The sequence below is a fragment of the Canariomyces notabilis genome (assembly GCF_033297395.1).
Source record: "Canariomyces notabilis strain CBS 508.74 unplaced genomic scaffold N656scaffold_40, whole genome shotgun sequence".
In the NCBI taxonomy this organism is placed as follows: Eukaryota; Fungi; Ascomycota; class Sordariomycetes; order Sordariales; family Chaetomiaceae; genus Canariomyces; species Canariomyces notabilis.
The window spans coordinates 63,537-80,520 of NW_027041862.1; the positions used below are offsets into that span (position 1 = coordinate 63,537).

Genomic DNA, 16,984 nt, shown 5'->3' on the forward strand with positions numbered 1-16,984 from the left:
TTTAATATGACTTCTCGTCAGTTTAGTAACAGGCTACTACCTAGGCTCTCTTGTTTGGCATTTCGAGTTTCCGGGTATACTCAAGTCTCAACCGTGGACCATTCCCAATCAAATGTATCTCAAGTGTCCAAGACTTGAACTCAACCGTGGGAATATACAAGGGACGCAGCCTACGCCGTCGCAGTCGCTTTCTTACCCACCTTTCCAAGATGCTAAGCAACTGAGGTCAGCTACCTCGAAGGGATGCCTGACAGGAGAATTGGGCTTCTAGTTCAACAAGTCACTAGGAGATTCAAGCTGGACTGGATAGGTCAATGCTGGCGAGCAGACCTCAACCAACGTGAAGCGAGCAGCATGCCTCACTAATAGCAACATACACAATCAAGTCACCTCAGGTACTATGGTAGATAGTATCCATATCGCAAACCATGACGGGAACAGTCGATGGTAAGTGGATCTCATTCCATGTGTCTGTTTCTATCAACTACCTGTTGCAGAAGTTCCCAGTTGAGCCTATCGGTCTCCTAAATGAATTCCCAATGTGAAACCCACCACATCGAAAAGCCCCAGTCTCTATCCCAAACTCCCGGTAATCCGCAAGGCCATGCCAGGCCAGACCACAGACACTCAAGGCTGGAGAAAAGGGGGTAAAAGAACAACCAGACAAGAATCGGAGTCCTTCACTGCATGTAAGCCGACGGACTGAACTTGATGTATGCTCACATCACCCCGAGTCCCTGCTCAACACCCCTGACAAGTCCCCCTCTCATTGCATGTGCCCATCCGCCATCAGAACTCAGTACCTACAGGTACTAGTACTGGTAACCCGATCTGCGCGAGCCAGCGTTGCTGATGCTCTCACTGGGACTGACACTGCAGCCATCGTCCATGCCATCATCAAAGTTGTACCCCTCCGCCTGCTCCACAACCTGCCACTCGCCCGACCCCGAGCCGCCCGACCCGGACCTGGACCTGTACGAGTCGGCGCTGCTCCGCCTGCTGCTGTATCCACCTTGACCACCACCGTAGGCAGAAACCGGACCTCCTCCGACCCGACTACCACTGCCGTTGTTCATGTTATACCCGGAGCCGGCCGAAGAACGGGCATAGGACATGGACCGAGACACCTGACTCGGCGGCGGGGCGCGGGCTCCGCTGCCGCCGACGACGGTAGACCCGTCCATAATGCTGTCGGCGGACGAGGAGGAGGAACGGACGTAGCCGCCCTGCACCAGCACGCGCACATTGGGCGGCAGTGAGATGTGGCCCGTCCCCTGGGCGAGCATGATGACGTCGGTGGGACTGCCGGTGCGCTGCCCGTTGAGAAAGACGATGCTCTCGCATCCTTGGAAATCGAAGTCGCGCTCGAAGGTGGAGGGCTTGAATTCGTGCGTCGAGACGCGGTCGCGGGGGCTGAAGACGGCGGAGGTCTTGTCCGTCCAGCGGCGGCGCTGTTGGGGTGGTGGGACAGGGGGGGTTAGTTGTGGTTATCTTACGGTTGACACTGGCTTGAGGCTTGAGGGGGTGAAGGGTTTTACTGGTACTTACAAGCTCCGCTGCGTCAATGATCTCGGCCATTTTGGGTTGGTTCTGGGAGGGGAATTGGTTGTAAGTTCTGGAGTTTGTTTGCTACTCGGCTGGGAGCTCAGATGGCGAGTAATGTTTGAGTCTCAGAGATGTCTGTGTTGAGCTTGAGAAGTGAAAGTGAATCCTCCTCGACTCGGTGCAAGCCAGCCCATCTATTTAAGCGCGCGCATCACGAGTAGGTAACTGAGCTACCGTCCAGTCCCGTTCCAGCCCAAGACGGTAGGATTCAGTCCGGGCCTCCCGGCTGCCAGTGAGCTCAATGGCGGTGGATACTCCATGTCGGCCCCAAATTACATGTAGCATAGACACGATGTGGTGATGCCTACAAAATATTGTTGAAAACCAATCGGCTGGCAGCCCTGTCATTGGCACTTAGTTTCGGCACCCAACAGACTCGCCCGAGGTGTGCCCAAGCCATGCCCAGCTGGCAGGGCGGACCGTCTTGTCAGCTTTCTGCCAGTGTGCTGTGTGACGTGGCTGGACTCTCACCGACAATTCTACTGGCGCCTCACATGGCCGCGGTGGAGCCCCCGGCATACCTGGCACCGGCCCCAGCTTGCCGGACAACTCGCCCCGGACCACCGCAAAGCGCGGCGCATCTTTATTTGGTTAGGTCTCGGCTCCGCTCTGATGGTGAATCATCCGAGTCGTGGCAGTCAGCTGATAGAGCCATCGTTTCGAACAGCCCATGACGATATGTTATACTAATAGTCGCTTCATGGCTGGGAGGAGGGATGAAGCAGCATTACTGGAACAAGTTGCACGCCTGATGACGAATGTTACAAGTCTCACTGGGTCTTATTGCAATGTAGAAGTTGGCCGCTTAGGTGACTAGCTCCGTACAAATCCAGTCTGGCATCAAAGCAGCGCAAGTGAGCGTGCCACAAGAACATCAACGTCCAAATGCATCCTAAGGCGATGTCTTCCCAAATCTGGAGACTCGACGGGCCTGAACTGTGGTGTTGGGCGCAGATTGGAAACAGCTGGCGTACCTCTAATACTTAGTATGGAATACTGCGAGGGATGTGAGCGCTTAGCAATGCGAACTCGACCAGCGCAGAGTGAGTCCGTCTAGGTTCAGAAGTCGATATTACTTGTGCTGCTTGCCTCAGTCATGTTGTGATGGAAATCTAAAACTTCCTCACATCACTACTTGGATCTATTTGCAGAACGGCAGTGCTTACGAGCTGTAGCTATGTAATATTTGGGGACGTGAAATAACAGAACTTGACCTGACCCTCCTGTCTATTCATACCTACCTTACTCATAGAGGGCTATTACTTGTATTCCTACCTTACACGAAGCTGAGTAACTGGCTACGCAAACTTGCTAATTCGGCATAACTCTAGAAATCTCAACCTCTCATACTGTGACAGCAAGGAACTTAATAATAAGAGCTGCTGCAACTCTGCTATTGCCAGAGTCCAAGTTAATCCTCAAATCCGACTCCATTCCTTCGCCGCTGCGTGACTATGGCTGCTTCTACCAGCAGTATTCCTCTCACTCCCCACAATCAAATTGACATGATTGCTCAGCGCAACCAACTCCCCATCTTCATCCAGCACTATCACCTCAAGATCCAACCGCCCCTTTTTGACCTGTTTCGAATGGATCCTCAGCTGCAGCCACTCAACACCTTCCTCCGGTAGCGCCTTCTTCACCTCAAGGTTGAGCACGACGGTTGGGTACCAGAACTTGGCGTCGTGCGGAAACGGGTCATGTTCGTGGCGACTTTGCTCAGAAACCGATTCTTGATTGTTGGAAGGAGGAGGAGGCCTATAAGCCTCGACCACGTACGGCCAGCAGTCGGCGACGTAGCCCAACGAGGACGCCGTGAACTTCTCCCCTGATGCGAGACGCACCCACTTGTCAATGACGTGCTTGTGCTTTGCGGCCTGGCCACCCCTTGGCGCATAGTAGATGCAGTTCTGCAGGCAGCGCATGGAGCCGAGGGGGCTGGCGCGGGGGACAGTGAAGCGTTCCCAGTTACGATCGAGGTTTTCTTTGAGGGCTGTAAAGTTGGGCTTTGGCGGAGGGGGTAGCGGGTGATCTAGGTTGAAAGGTACCGGCAACGAGACGCCTTGTTCTTTGCTCAGATCTGTCATGGTCAGGTACGCGGAAATCGGTTTGCGTGTCGATCCCGGCGTGAACCAGGGCGCCTTGTCCAGAAGACCGCCCTGGTAGAGGGTGGCGTGAAGCGTTGAGAGCTGACGACCTCGCTTGATATCTTCGATGAAAATCACCGCCGGGCCGGCCTCGGTACGGCTGAGGAACTGAAAGTGGGCGTTCATCACGTCCTTCTGTCCACTTGGTGCCGAATGGATGCGTACTGCCTCGAGTAGGCAAGAGGCTACATAACCTCCATTGGGAACTGCAGGGTCAGGGAAAGGGAGATGTTAGAGAAAAAGCAGTTCGTAGCACCGGGGTCAAGGGGTAAAAGTTTAGGCTGGCTTACCGGTCCCAATGCAGAATGTATCAGCTAGGTTCACGGAGTAGGCATGTGAGCCGAGCTTTTGAACTCTGGTGGCCTCGAAAAAGGGAACAAGGTGTGTTTCTGTCATTGTATTCGTCGCTTTCGAGCTGGGATGACTGATCTAGTGACTGTGAAAGAAGCTGAGAGCAAGAAGATAGAGTTTCTGCCTTCACTCCGAGTCTGATGCCCATGGATAAGGTATGTAGCAACTCAAGTTCTCAACACTGCGCGGCGCTATAGTGACATTCATGTAAGAGGATAAACTCCTGAATCGGTAGTTGAGTGATGAATTGCCGGTTCAGACAACAGGCCCCACCCCGGATAGCTTGAACCTCGGCTTGCGAGCTCAACCATTCCCAACCTAGATGGTGGACCAAAAAGTGGCAAAAGGAACTGCCGTGGACAATACCGGATTCGAACCGGTGACCTTTCACAAGGCGCATTTTTGAGGATGCGAAGCGAAAATCATACCCCTAGACCAATTGCCCTACGCTGCCGTGGATGATGCATTCGGAATTGCAGCACTCAGGCACAGGACAAACCCTGTCGTTGGCAACATGAAGGTACCTACTTAAGGTATACAGATTGTTGAACGTCCTAGGATCGTGAATGCTCATCCCTGAAGTGACTGGACCTCGACGAATTAAAGAGTTGCACAGCCTCATCATAAGGACTCAGTATGTTATGAGCTACTTAAGACTTGAGGTCAATACCTTATCCTCCCCCTGCCGCTGTGGACATGTACATACATGGCGGCTTGCTAAGCACCCAATATGCAACGACAAGGTGAACATCAGAATAAACCTGAATGCCTGGACTCAGGAGTCAGGTTTGCCCCTGCTGGAAGGTATATATAGGGCGCTGGTGCTGCAGAAACCAGCCCTAGACAGGTAGGGTACCGCGGTACACAACAAGAATACACCTCGTTTTCGAGCACCAAGCTCTGGTTGTATCAACCAACATGACTCATTTATAAGTCAGGTGCTTCATGTTCATGTCTTGTTCAAGTCGAGTTCTATTGTATCGCGGTCTAGCTGTTTGTTGTGCCAAAATCAACTCGTACTGGACATCGCAAGGACCGCCCCCGGCCTATGAACAAAGAACGCCAGAGTAGAATTCCAAGGTTCTCCCGACATCATCATCATAATACCATTGATGGCACTCCAGTACCTCGTTGCGTATTCGCATGCTAACTAGGCAATAAGCAGTAAACAACCCGGCCCCTGGCATTTTAGAGCGTGTAACGGAAGAACGAAGCGTAATCTCCCTTGTCCCGCTCCGCCACCCTCTCCTCCTCAGTATACTCACTCGGCGGCTTGTATTCGCGATCACGGCGGGCATTCTCGCGGCGCAGATAGACGTACATGATGGCGGAGAGTATCAGGGCCATCGATTGGCAGGCCAGCAGGGTGGCAAACCCGGGAATGTACCTCGGCCCGTCCTTGGAGAGGAACAGGTATGCTGAGATGGTGCCGCCCAGATTGCCGAAGCCAACGTGCATGGCAATGCCCACGCCGCGCTTCAGCGACCCGCCAATGTTGTTGCCGTTCCATGCGACGCCCTGAGGCACGTTGGGGTAGATGCCCGACGCAAGGAGGAAGCAGCCTAGGTATCGGACGCCTGCGCTGGGAGCAGCCATGAGCATGATCAGGCCGACAATGCTATACCGATATCATTGTTAGTCAAGTGTTCTTTCTCCAGTCTGATTCTGTCTCGGCTGTGACTCGAGGGGGAACCTACGCCATGACCATGAATCCCATCATGAAGATTCCGCGCTGGCCAAGCTTGTCTGCGTACCAACCAGCGCCGACGCAGAAGATGCAAGCAACAACGTAGGGAGGCACCGTCATCAGCTGGGCCATTTCGCGCGAGGTGGCAGTGCCGAGTTCGTTGACGATGGTCGGCAAGAAGAGGGAATACGAGTACAGGCCCGTGTAAACGCCAATCGTGATGAACATGTGCACCCAAATCTTCCAGTCCTTGATTGCGGCCCAGAAGTATTTGATGTCAAACTCGTCTGCGAGAGAGGACCGGTCGCGCTTCAGGCGAGCCTGGACTTCCTCGCGCTCCTCGGGGGTCAGGAACTTGGCCGTTCCCGGATAATCTTGCATCATGAAGTACGCAATGACGGCTGGATGATTAGTTAGTGCTTGGATTTCCCTTGACACGGCCGCAAGCAGGTAACTTGCCAACTACAAAGGTCAGGAGTCCTTCCAGGATGAAAATCCATTGCCAGCCTGAGAGACCGCCGACACCTCTCATCTCCATGATGCCACGAGCAAGGAGACCGCCGAACGCGCCGGCCGCGGTGGCGGCCGAGAAGAAGATGGCCATGCGAAGACCACATTCGTGCCGGCGGTACCACATGGTGATGCTACCCCTTGGTGTTAGCGACACGTTTCGAAGGCGCGACCACATGATAGCAGAGTCAACATGAACTTACTAGTAGGTGATGCCGGGGAACAGTCCGCCCTCGGCAAGTCCCAAGAACGACCTAGCAACCATCAAGCCCGGATAGTCGCGAACAATGCCCATCAGTGTGGTGCAGAGCGCCCATGCGACCATGATGCTAGGGATCCAGATGGACGGACGGAAGCGCTTCATGGCCATGTTGGAGGGAATCTCGGCGGCGACATAGAACGGGAAGAAGATAGCCAGAGCGTCATTGTAGTACAAGCTGCCCTTGGGGAAATGGAGGTCTTGCTCAAGCGTGTCCAGCCGAGCATTGCCAATGTTTGTGCGGTCCAAGAAGGATAGCAGGTAGAGCAAAGCCAGGAAGGGGATCAGTGTGAAGTCGATCTTGCGGATCAGCTTCCTGGTTGAGGCCGCGTCCCAGCCCACGCTCTCTACATCGACATCGTCGGGCGTCTTCTTGGAAATGGTCCCGGTCTTGTCATTGTTGACGCTGTCGGACTCGGTTATCTCCGGGGCCGATGCCTCGGTTGAGGAACCCATGATGAGTTATCTGATGGTGCGAGACAAGGTACAATGGGTAAAGCCAGCCGCGTACGTGAACACCGGGTGCCTTCCAAGGCAAGGCCTCGTTTAGGAACGAAGCACTGTGCTTCCAGCAGTAAAGCAAGCCCTGTAATCGTAAACTCCCGGAGCAATGCTGGGTATATAGCGTCTAGTCGAGATTGAAGGGAAAGAGGGTTGGACGGAGCTGGAACTGATAGAGGGGTGCACGCGTTCTGGGCTTTTTATACGTTGTGCCTGCGGTCAGCTAACCACCGAGCAACGAGACATGCAGAATGTGGGCGATGGATGTCTTAGGACAGGGGACGGTTGCACCTACGGGCAAGACCCATGCAGATCCAATCTTGCCAGCAGGGAGGCACTGTATGTACAAAACCTTTACGTGCCTTAACACAGGAATCCGTGGATCCACCCCGGGGCTTGGGTGTCGGGATCTCCATGTGTGAAGGGTAACTTTCCCGTCTCTCTGGCCGTCGTCCCAAGCCAGAGGACGAACGGCATGGGCCTCAGCCATTGGAGAAGTGAAGAGACTCCGGAGACCCGGAAGAGGGAAGGGGATTCAATTTGCCATTCTCTTTCCGGCGGTCTGCCATAAGCTGCCAAGGTGTCTTCGTCTTGGAAGTTCCTGCCGGTCGAGGTTGGCAAGGGGAGGGTACACAGGACAGGAAACCACGGGCCGATGGGCAAGGAAGGTGGTTTCGCATGTTCCATGGTTGTCTAATCAACAAAATGCAGGCCAAGACTGCTTGGCAAGCGGACTAGTTGCTGAGTCTAGACCGGGAGCAGCCAGTTAGCGAAGACCTGGATGCAGCCAACCGCCGAGATCTGTAATACCTTGACCGCACCCTTCATTGGGCACTCCGCGAGATCTCTCTGGGCTTGCCGTAGCCCGTATCTCATCCATGACAGCCCAGCATGCCCAGCACGCCCAGCACGCCCAGGGCTCCCAAGGCAAGAAGCAAGCCTCCCAACGGGCCTTCCCCGCACGTGGCCGCCACCAAACTTGTTCACTAGGGCGAGCTTCTCGGGCACATGGAATTACTTGGCGGTCATTCTGAGCCAGGGGCGCACGAATCGTGGCTTTTTCTGGTGCGTTTGGTGCGTCTCAGGGAGGAGACGCCTCTGCCGGACGGCCGTTCAACCGTTGGATCCGATCCTCCGGCAGTCACGATTGAGCTATGTGCCTGCCACACAGTGACGCGGGGAATATGGCGTCGTCGAGGACACCACCTTTGCAGTTCGCCACGTGCCAGGCCAGGAGCAAGGCTAAGGGCCTCGAAATTTGTTGAAAACTTGTAGGCTTTAAAGTCAAGGACAGCGACAGTGTCATGAGATCTACAGAAAACGTTAGTATTTGATGATCTCTGCAAAGATTTACGGCGCATTACAATCACCTTCCAACTTTGTTTCAGAGAGCTTCAGGTCTCATCCATGCTGTTGCAAACTCTAGGGCGAGGTAGGGGTCTAGGAATAATCTTAAAATTTTGACAATTTCCCCAGATTTTTTTCCAGGTTGCAAGATCTCGACGGGTCCGTCACTCCTTCCATATCTCTTTAGCAGCCTAACCCCGCGATTTCCCCAAGGCTGAGCCGCTAGTTGCGGGGCATGACCCTGCTAAAGACCCAGTCGCAGCATCGCTGAAACCCCGCTCCATTCATGCCAAATCTTCCCCGTTCTCTTCTCGTGAACTTCAGTTTTTTCTTTCTGATACAGACGGGAGTTTAGGAGAGGTATTCTTCCACTGTAATTACTAGAATTCGCAGAGACAGTCCAGCTTATGCTATCTTGCAGGCATCAATTCGATCCAATAAGGACCCATATCACGCCAATTTCGCCAAATGCGCAACCTCGGACCAAAATCCTCTTGGAGGGATCATACTACCCCAAGATAAGGTATAGTGCAGCTAACTCTGTGGTTGCCCGCCACGGAGCCGCAGGAAGTTGGGGCGGCAGGAGTCTTGGCGTCAGTTGGGCCACGACATCCATCTCTGACTTTCCCAGGATGCTCATTGCTCACTCTCTGTACGATAATATTTCCGTCTCACTTGTTGGGTCACGGTCAATCTGACTTGCCCGCGACAGCTCCGCTCATCCAGTTGTACCTACCTCGCCTCAGCAACGACCAATCTTTTTCCAGCCAACCAGCAGCTTGCGTGTTGGATGCCGAGGCCTGGGCCTTCCCCGTCCGAGAAGCATCCCCCGACTGCCAATGCGAGGGCCAAGACGCTTGGTGTTTATAGCGATGCATGCCCAGCGCCAGGAAGGGCAGGTCCTCCGACTTTAGTCCCAGGACACTGGACGCGATGTCGCAGCACTGCAGTCCGCTGAACCAACCGCCCGTCAGGCATCCACCCTGCGGTCCAGGAGTGAGTACGCGCGGCGACTTTCACTGAGGGTTCCAAGACCCCGACCAACGAATGGAATGCTCGCCACTTGGAATATGGGTGCTTTCCAGCTTATAGGTCTGACAATGTGCTGACTGCATTTGGGATTTACACTAGCTAACTGCCGGTAGTTATCTTGAAGTAGATTTCGATCGCAAAGCTAAGTGGTGTTTTGTTTTCTGCCCTCAATCCAGCCCATCATGTATGCCCAGCGTACTGCACATGCCGTTGAATGACCCAACAAATTCTCCCCTGGATCCAGCCCCCTCGAGAGCGGCTCGCCTTTCCCAGCGACGGGTCGGCGTAAATTGCCAAAACCCGGGAACCGGATCCTCAGGGTACCTTGGTTATGTTGTAGGCGTATTTAGGCGGATGTAGACGACCGGTGCCGCGGGAAGAGCAGCCTACCTAGAGAGTCGCATTCTCCAATGATACCTACAGATGCTATCGGTCCAGCTCCCTCCATACACCGTCCAACGACATGATGCTATGCTACGTTATGCATGTTGAAATTTGATATCATCTCCCAACAACAAATGTCCCAAATCACTCATAATTTCCCTTGATTCTAACGATGCTTTACCTACCAAGTACCTAGCCGAGTCTCAAACTACACCCAACAAGACCGGATCGAGGCGAAGACGAGCCGACACGGGGAATTCCCCAAGGCCACTCCCGTTAGCCGCCGCTTACATGCCCGAGTATGTACTACTAGTACGCGTAAGTTCCTAGCAGCAACCCAACACCACCACATGCAGCCAACACCATAGTAGGATGGCATCGAGGCTGAATCCAGGCTAAATGCCCTGCAGTAAACCTCCACTTTGCATTGTTAGTATTGCTTAGTTTATATAAAGTTAGATAAGCAATGCTAAATGTATGGACGTGCATGTAGCGGATTGCTGGCAAGATACACTACCTTACTGATCTTTCAAGCCCATCATGTAACAACGAATATCATTCATGTTTGCAGATCGAAGTACTCACATTTAGGTTGCTTGCAAGGTAGGGGAGAAATGTAACAGATAGCAGGGCAGCTTTGACTGTGATGAAGATGAGTTACTTGAGAATAGTAGGTCGGCAGCCCGGACAGACACCGGTCAACCTTCAGTCTCTTCAAGATCCTCTTGTTGAAGCTAGGTAGGCAGTTCTACAAGCCTTTAGCGTAGATACCTGACTGAATGATCAAACCTCTCTGATCTGTTCTACGCGTGTGACTGCCAGGCATCATCATCACCACTCTCATTCCCACTCTGCAGCCATCACCGGCGAGAGAGGTACGGTACACTCATGTCATGATCGAGACTCGAGAGGAAGCACCTACCTCGAGCCAGGTACTTACCTTACCCTGAAGTGTCAAAATGATTCCAAATTGGTCTCAAGCTTTTGAGTGTTCCGAGTCGTCGCTTGCAACAGTCAACATATCAAGGTTCCCTCGTCATCTTTTTCATGTCATTGATGTCAAGTGACTATCCTGCTCTCTAGTATCTAAGGTACCTACTAAAGAGGAGGGAGTTCTCTAACATCAGTGTATGTATTAACATGTACGTTTGATGCAGCAGAACACTAGAACTATCAACATGCTGTCCGCACCATGGTCTATAGGGTAGTAGCTTACCAAGTCGGGCTCCACATGTTCAAGTTCCAGTATGCTGTCATCAAAGTCCCCTTCGCCTTCATCGAAAACGAGGATGTCAACAATCAGAGTGTCAGATCATACCTTATGCAAACACCGCGCTCTGCCTGCCAGGTGGTTAAGATACAAGTGTCTGAATATAATACCATTCCCCCCAAGTCTCATACTTTCAGCTGGGTATACTCGATCTAGTCAAGTTTACCTTACTTTGAAGTACTTGTTGCTTATGTTAAATGAGTATATACCTCATGCTAGAGATCTTCATCGCTTATAGCGGTAAACGCGCAGTTGTACAACCTGAATTGCTCTGGGATTTGGTCGGTTCTTATATTGAAGACACACATGTTGTAACCTGAAACCTTTGGTCCAGACACCGGTCAGACTAAGCCCACTTTCCCTTGCTGACTTGGGCAAGCATCTCATGTAATCTGGTAGGTATCTTGAAGTGATTCTCTGTAGGTGCTGCAAATACCCTACCCTCCAGGTACTGCGCAGGACGAACCTTGGAGAGTTGATAAGTTCCTTAGGGGCGGTAAGTTGGGGTGCCTAGGTCATCATCTCTGTGTAACTGACATGAGTTACACCATAGTGGCTATGAAACACGGTATTGAATTGGGCCGCGGGCTCAACATCTGAGTCTTCGGCACCACGACTTAGTCTACATCCTGAACATATACCGCTTAGCTTAGCAATATTACCTAGGTACCCAGGTTGGACATCAATAGAATACTAAGCACCGCTCTACGCCTGCACCTAGCGAGTGGAGAGTATTATAAGAGATCCTAGAATTCCCAGAGCTGAGAAACTTAAATCATGATCGAGTGCTCCGTTTTGTTATCAAACTGAATCATCTGCTCATTCCCTCACTGCACTGTTTCCCGGAATATTTTCAATTCATCGAACTCCGTCGATATGTATACATGTAGCGTACTGTAGGTGGCTCGGTACCTTGCTTATACCTGATACGTGTTGAAGAATACAGTCGTTTATTGGGGAACGAAGTTGGTTGTATTTGGCCTTGGGTACCTAGGTAGTACTATACTCCAAGTGACAACGATAGTCTCTGTCACCGAATCTCGACAATGCATACCTGCGTGACCCGAGTACAAGATGTAACCTGAGCTATTCAGTTGCAGCAAGGAGTACAAACTGAACAGGGAGTTGAACTGAAGTGAGCCGAGAGGGGGGTTTGTGAACTTGTATCTATCTAGGTACTACCTCGCCAAGCTTCATATATAAGGTAGCCGTCGCGGTGTTGAGAGACTCTTGGTATCTCGACCGGACAGGCGGTCCTGTGTTGGAATAAGTGATTTAGTACATAGTAGCGTACCAGGGAGAGGGGTGTCCCTTTCATTACTGTCGTGTGTAGCAACATTAGGATTCATCTTGACACATAAGTCTAGTATAGTAGTACGGGCGAAGGGAATAGCAATAGCCGTACACTATGCCAACATCATGGGATCTGAAGGCGTATGTAACTTGGGTTTATTACATATGTTCCAGTAACGATTGTTATTAGTACATTGCTGCTGTTGACCTCGCTTGCACCGGGCAGACTTACATGATGTGTGAAGGCGAATTGTTACGTTGCCAGTAATGATAGAGACACCGCCTCTTCCAGTTAGGTAGGTATGGAACTGTAAGGATTTCTCAGGGCTGAACGGGCAAGGTTCTGACTCGAGGGGAGGTGACCAGGACATGGATAGGCGCTCACTGGGCAATCTTGAATTCGCTATCATGTTACACCCGTCGAGATGTGCCGATCAGAGTAACTCCGCTCTGGCGTTTTCCGTCCTATTTCTCCTCGAGGTAAAGGCATTCTGTCCTCGTGGGGGTTGTTTCGCGGATGCATTTACCTTGTCTATTAGTACTACTATTTCCATCATCGTCTAGTGTTAGGAGAGCAGAGTTACAGATGTGATTATCCGGGCCTTCACGTCCGAATCAAGTTGCGAATGCATGTATTGTGGTTCCTCAAACGCATCGTCAGAGACAGCTAGCGGCTCTCCCATATGAGCCAGGTGGCTCTCGCCAACCAGAATCTACCCTAACCGCCCTGGAAGGTGTTCGAACCAGAAACCTAGTGTATACCCAATGATGAGAATGGCACCCAAGGGGCTCAACTAACATACCTCTAGCTAGCAGGTAGTACTATATACTATATAGTATATAGTATATACATGAGGCGGAGTTCAGTGCCTACATATCTCAGCATTGCTGCTCATTATGAATGAGTTGGATGTTACCATCAGCAGAACACGCCTGGAAGTACAAGGCTTTGGCATTGAATTGAATGGTTTGCCGAGGTCAGGTCAAGTGAGGTCTGGCACAATTTCTGTCATGGACCCATTCGGGAACTGGAAGAAGACACTCATCGAAGGAGCCACGCCTCAGTGTCCAGTAACTCTACTTAGGCCTGTAGATGCGATCCCACCAGGTCGATGCCGAAGGCTATGCCGGTACTGTACCTGCTCTTTGCAGCAGAAACTCCCGTACTCGTCTTCGGGAGCTGCTAAGACTTGGTATGTCGGGTAGGAGGTAGGTACTAGATGAGTGAGTACTACTACCTAATTCAAGGTCCTAAGTGGTCGTTGTTAGTTCTCAAAGGTCTGGTGGGAGCTATCCATGTTGATGACCAATATGTAGAACATACAAATCTCTTCATGTTTGCGAACACTCTATAGCTTGGTTGAGGATTGCAGGTGTACAGACATGTGTACATCACAAGAAGGAGAATATGCTAAAAAGTACCTCACCTAACCCAGGCATGTTAGGGCTGACATAAGCAGAGCTGGAAAGTGCAAAGTTCCCCAAAATCCCCCACCGTTGCCGCATTTTTTACTCCGTATCTCGTCAGCCGCTTCGGCAAAAGTTCCTGTGGCAACTGTAAGGATGGCCAACGGTAACGGATACAATTGTAGCCGGAGCAGATGAATGCGGGCAGCGTTGCATTAAGATAGCATGTCAACTCTAGCGATTGGCCAGGACCCTTTCAAGACAGCAGATCTTGTGGAAGATGGGCTCGCCTATTGGGCAAACTAAAAGCGAGAGCGAGTGAGCACTAAGAGCACTAACGGGTTGGCCATGCACGAAGAACATCTCATCCATCCATGATATCACCTCAATCGAAGAGGACACCATGAATGCAAAGTCCACATTGCTTTTAAGCAGGTCCTCAACTCGATCGCCTGTTGTCAGCCAGAATGTAAGGTACCTGTATGTTCAATGTGTTAAGCAGCCCTTCTTCGAACATGATTTGAACTGACTCGTGACCCCGAGCACACTGCTTCTTCGCCATATCGCCTATCGCCACCGGGTAGGTAATCATTTTTCATGTCTTTGTCAGGCAAGAAGTTCAGTGGGCACTGGATCCGTAGGAGCCGCTGCTTACTGCTTACCATGACATAACTTGGCAATGCCCTATGAGGTAGTACTCCGCACAGCAGTATGCGCCAGCGACCCAACCCTTGCCAACGTAACTTATCTCTGAAGAAATTTCGGACTAGGAACTTTCTACCTATAACCAACGGTAGATCTCTGCCAACTGGAGCTTTGGTTGCACTCGGGTGCAAGCCACGTGTAGATGGATGGGGTATCTTCGAGTTAGGTGTGTACCGGTACTTGGTAAGCTTGTTAACCATCAAATTAATACGACGGATACACAAGTACCTAGGTACCTTACGCTCTTGAGGGGCAAACTCCCGTCATGTCATGTCAGTGCAGTGATTGCAGTACTTTCCCAATGGCTAAGGTGTAGGCCCTGGATGGCGACGATTCAGTCCAGTCTTTTTGCTCGGGCCAGATGTTCTCTACCTTAGTGCTTACCAGGTACTAGTAGTGTGCGCGCAGGATCTCGATTGGAGTTCCCTCCAGTCAGGATGCCATAGAAAATCCCTCGAAAAGTGACTCCATTTGGCAAAGGTCCTGGGTCCACGCACCCTGGCCTGCACCCTGGTTCGTGTATTAGTACCGATTCGGAATCTCGGTTGGCTTTCCTGGACGAATATAAGGTACCAGTGCACCCGAGCATGAACGTGTTGGATTCTGGCTGTAGGGCTGGCATCTACAACTACCTCCTGCGACTCGAGTTAGTGGTGAGTTCATCCAGCGACGAAGTCAACAAATACAAAGATTCGCATAGCTGAAGTCGACTGGTATCACAACGGCCCTCAAGGCCCCCAAAGGCCCAAGCCATGATTGAACTCCCGCTGCGCCCGGCCGTGCTAGTGCCGATTGTGGCGCTGGCCGCGGTTATTATCCGCCAGATTTTCTTTGCAGGCCCCAAACTCCCCAAACTCCCTATCGTCGGCGCAAAAGAAGGCGACTGGTTCCCGACGCTGCAGGCAAAATGGAGGAACACAATGAACTTCAAGGCGGCCATGATGGAGGCCGACACAAAATACAGAGACCAGGCTGTCATTTTACCCCTTTTTGGGTGGTCAAACGTGGTGCTCCTGCCGCGGTCTGAGATCCAGTTCGTCAACGAGCAGCCGGACTCAGTGCTCGACATGCACACGCAGGCCATAGAAGCACTGCAGATCGACTACACGTGCACCGATCCCTATCTCGTGCACAACCCGGTCCACCACAAGATCATCACAACCACCCTGACAAACCAGATTGGCAACCTCGTCCCGGACGTGGCTGAGGAAACAGCCTGGGGATTCGAGCGGCACTGGGGCAGTCCCTCCGACTACCAAGAAGTCTGCGTCTACGACACGCTGCGCAAGATCGTAGGCTGTGTGACGAACCGCGTGTTCGTGGGCAAGCCGAAATGCCGCGACCCGGACCTCCTCGAGGTGGGCATGGCGTACGCCCAAGACGTCCCGCTGTACTCACAGCTCGTGAAAATGATCTGGAAGCCCCTGCGCCCGTTCGTCGCGCCCGTGATCACACTCCCAATCCGCTTCCGCACACGCCGCTTTGAAAGCATCATCATCCCCGAAATCCAACAACGTCTAGCCGCGTACGACGCGCGCCAAAACGACCCGGAGAAGAAATCCTCCCCTGACCACGAGCGCAACGACTTCCTCCAATGGACGCTCAAACAGGCCAAGGAGAGCGGCGATCCGTACATGTGGCAGCCCAAGACCCTCGCCGGGCGGATCCTGCTGCTCAACTTTGCCGCCATCCACACGTCGTCCTTTTCCATCACCAACGCGGTCCTGGACCTGGCATCGTCAAAGCAAGAGTACATTGACGAGCTGCGGGCCGAGATTGAGGGCGTGCTGGCCGAGCAGGGCGGGCAGTGGAACAAGCGGGCCATTGCCAAGATGGAGAAGCTCGACAGCGTCATGCGCGAGTCGGCAAGAAAGAACTCGTTCGTCACCGTCGGCATGAACCGTGCGGTGGTCGCCAAGGACGGGGTTGTTACCCCCTCCGGGGTCAGGATTCCGCATGGGGCGACTGTGGTTGTGCCGAGCTACGTGGTGCTCCAGGACAGCACGGTTTATCCGGATGCGCAGGAGTTCAAGCCGTTCCGGTTTGCCGAGCAGCGCAGTGATGAGAGCGTGGAATATGTTAAGAGGGCGGCAAAAGCGTTTGCTACCACGAGCAATGAGTATCTCGCCTTTGGCCATGGGCGCAACGCCTGTCCTGGACGGTTTTTTGCTGCTAATGAGTTGAAGTTGATCCTGGCTCACATTGTGCTCAACTATGACATTAAGCTCCTGCCGAGCCGCCCGCGCAATATGTGGTTTGGGTTGAATAGAATCCCCCCGATGCAAGCTACCATCTCCATTAAGAAGCGGGCGCGTTGAGAGCACAGACTTTGGAGGGAGTTTTGGATTCATAGAGCCGAGCACATAGGAATCGGGGCATGGCAGATCATGTATATACGAAGCATTCAGGTGAATAGGGCTGATAGCGGTGTCATTCACTTGACAAAGCACAATCGAGTGCTAGGGGGGGTACTATACTATGTGACG

General features: G+C 52.3%; 4 protein-coding genes and 1 non-coding gene across 5 annotated transcripts; 1 reads left to right on the top strand and 4 right to left on the bottom strand.

Moving 5' to 3' along the window:
* Positions 1-812: 812 nt before the first annotated feature.
* N656DRAFT_772442 (uncharacterized protein) lies at positions 813-1,578 on the bottom strand (the record flags this gene model as incomplete). The annotated part of the gene is made up of 2 exons (XM_064813931.1): positions 813-1,451; positions 1,549-1,578. 2 exons carry the CDS (start codon positions 1,576-1,578, stop codon positions 813-815), a joined length of 669 nt encoding a protein of 222 aa, XP_064665170.1.
* A 1,324-nt stretch (positions 1,579-2,902) lies between these two features.
* Positions 2,903-4,548, bottom strand: N656DRAFT_741455 (uncharacterized protein). Its single transcript, XM_064812819.1, has 2 exons — positions 4,043-4,548; positions 2,903-3,958 (listed from the first exon to the last, which is right to left on the bottom strand). Exons 1-2 carry the CDS (start codon positions 4,146-4,148, stop codon positions 3,024-3,026), a joined length of 1,041 nt encoding a protein of 346 aa, XP_064665171.1. The 5' UTR covers positions 4,149-4,548; the 3' UTR covers positions 2,903-3,023.
* On the bottom strand, positions 4,460-4,548 carry N656DRAFT_t148. The gene has a single exon. It is a non-coding gene; the product is annotated as a tRNA-Ala (tRNA).
* A 743-nt stretch (positions 4,549-5,291) lies between these two features.
* On the bottom strand, positions 5,292-7,015 carry N656DRAFT_793079 (MFS general substrate transporter; the record flags this gene model as incomplete). Its single annotated transcript, XM_064817140.1, has 4 exons — positions 5,292-5,721; positions 5,801-6,191; positions 6,250-6,434; positions 6,504-7,015. The coding sequence occupies 4 exons, from the start codon at positions 7,013-7,015 to the stop codon at positions 5,292-5,294; spliced, it is 1,518 nt and encodes a 505-aa protein (XP_064665172.1).
* Positions 7,016-14,934: 7,919 nt separating this feature from the next.
* Positions 14,935-16,919, top strand: N656DRAFT_503956 (ent-kaurene oxidase). Its single transcript, XM_064809867.1, has 2 exons — positions 14,935-15,151; positions 15,232-16,919. The coding sequence occupies exon 2, from the start codon at positions 15,251-15,253 to the stop codon at positions 16,814-16,816; it is 1,566 nt and encodes a 521-aa protein (XP_064665173.1). The 5' UTR covers positions 14,935-15,151; positions 15,232-15,250; the 3' UTR covers positions 16,817-16,919.
* The last annotated feature ends 65 nt before the right edge of the window (positions 16,920-16,984 follow it).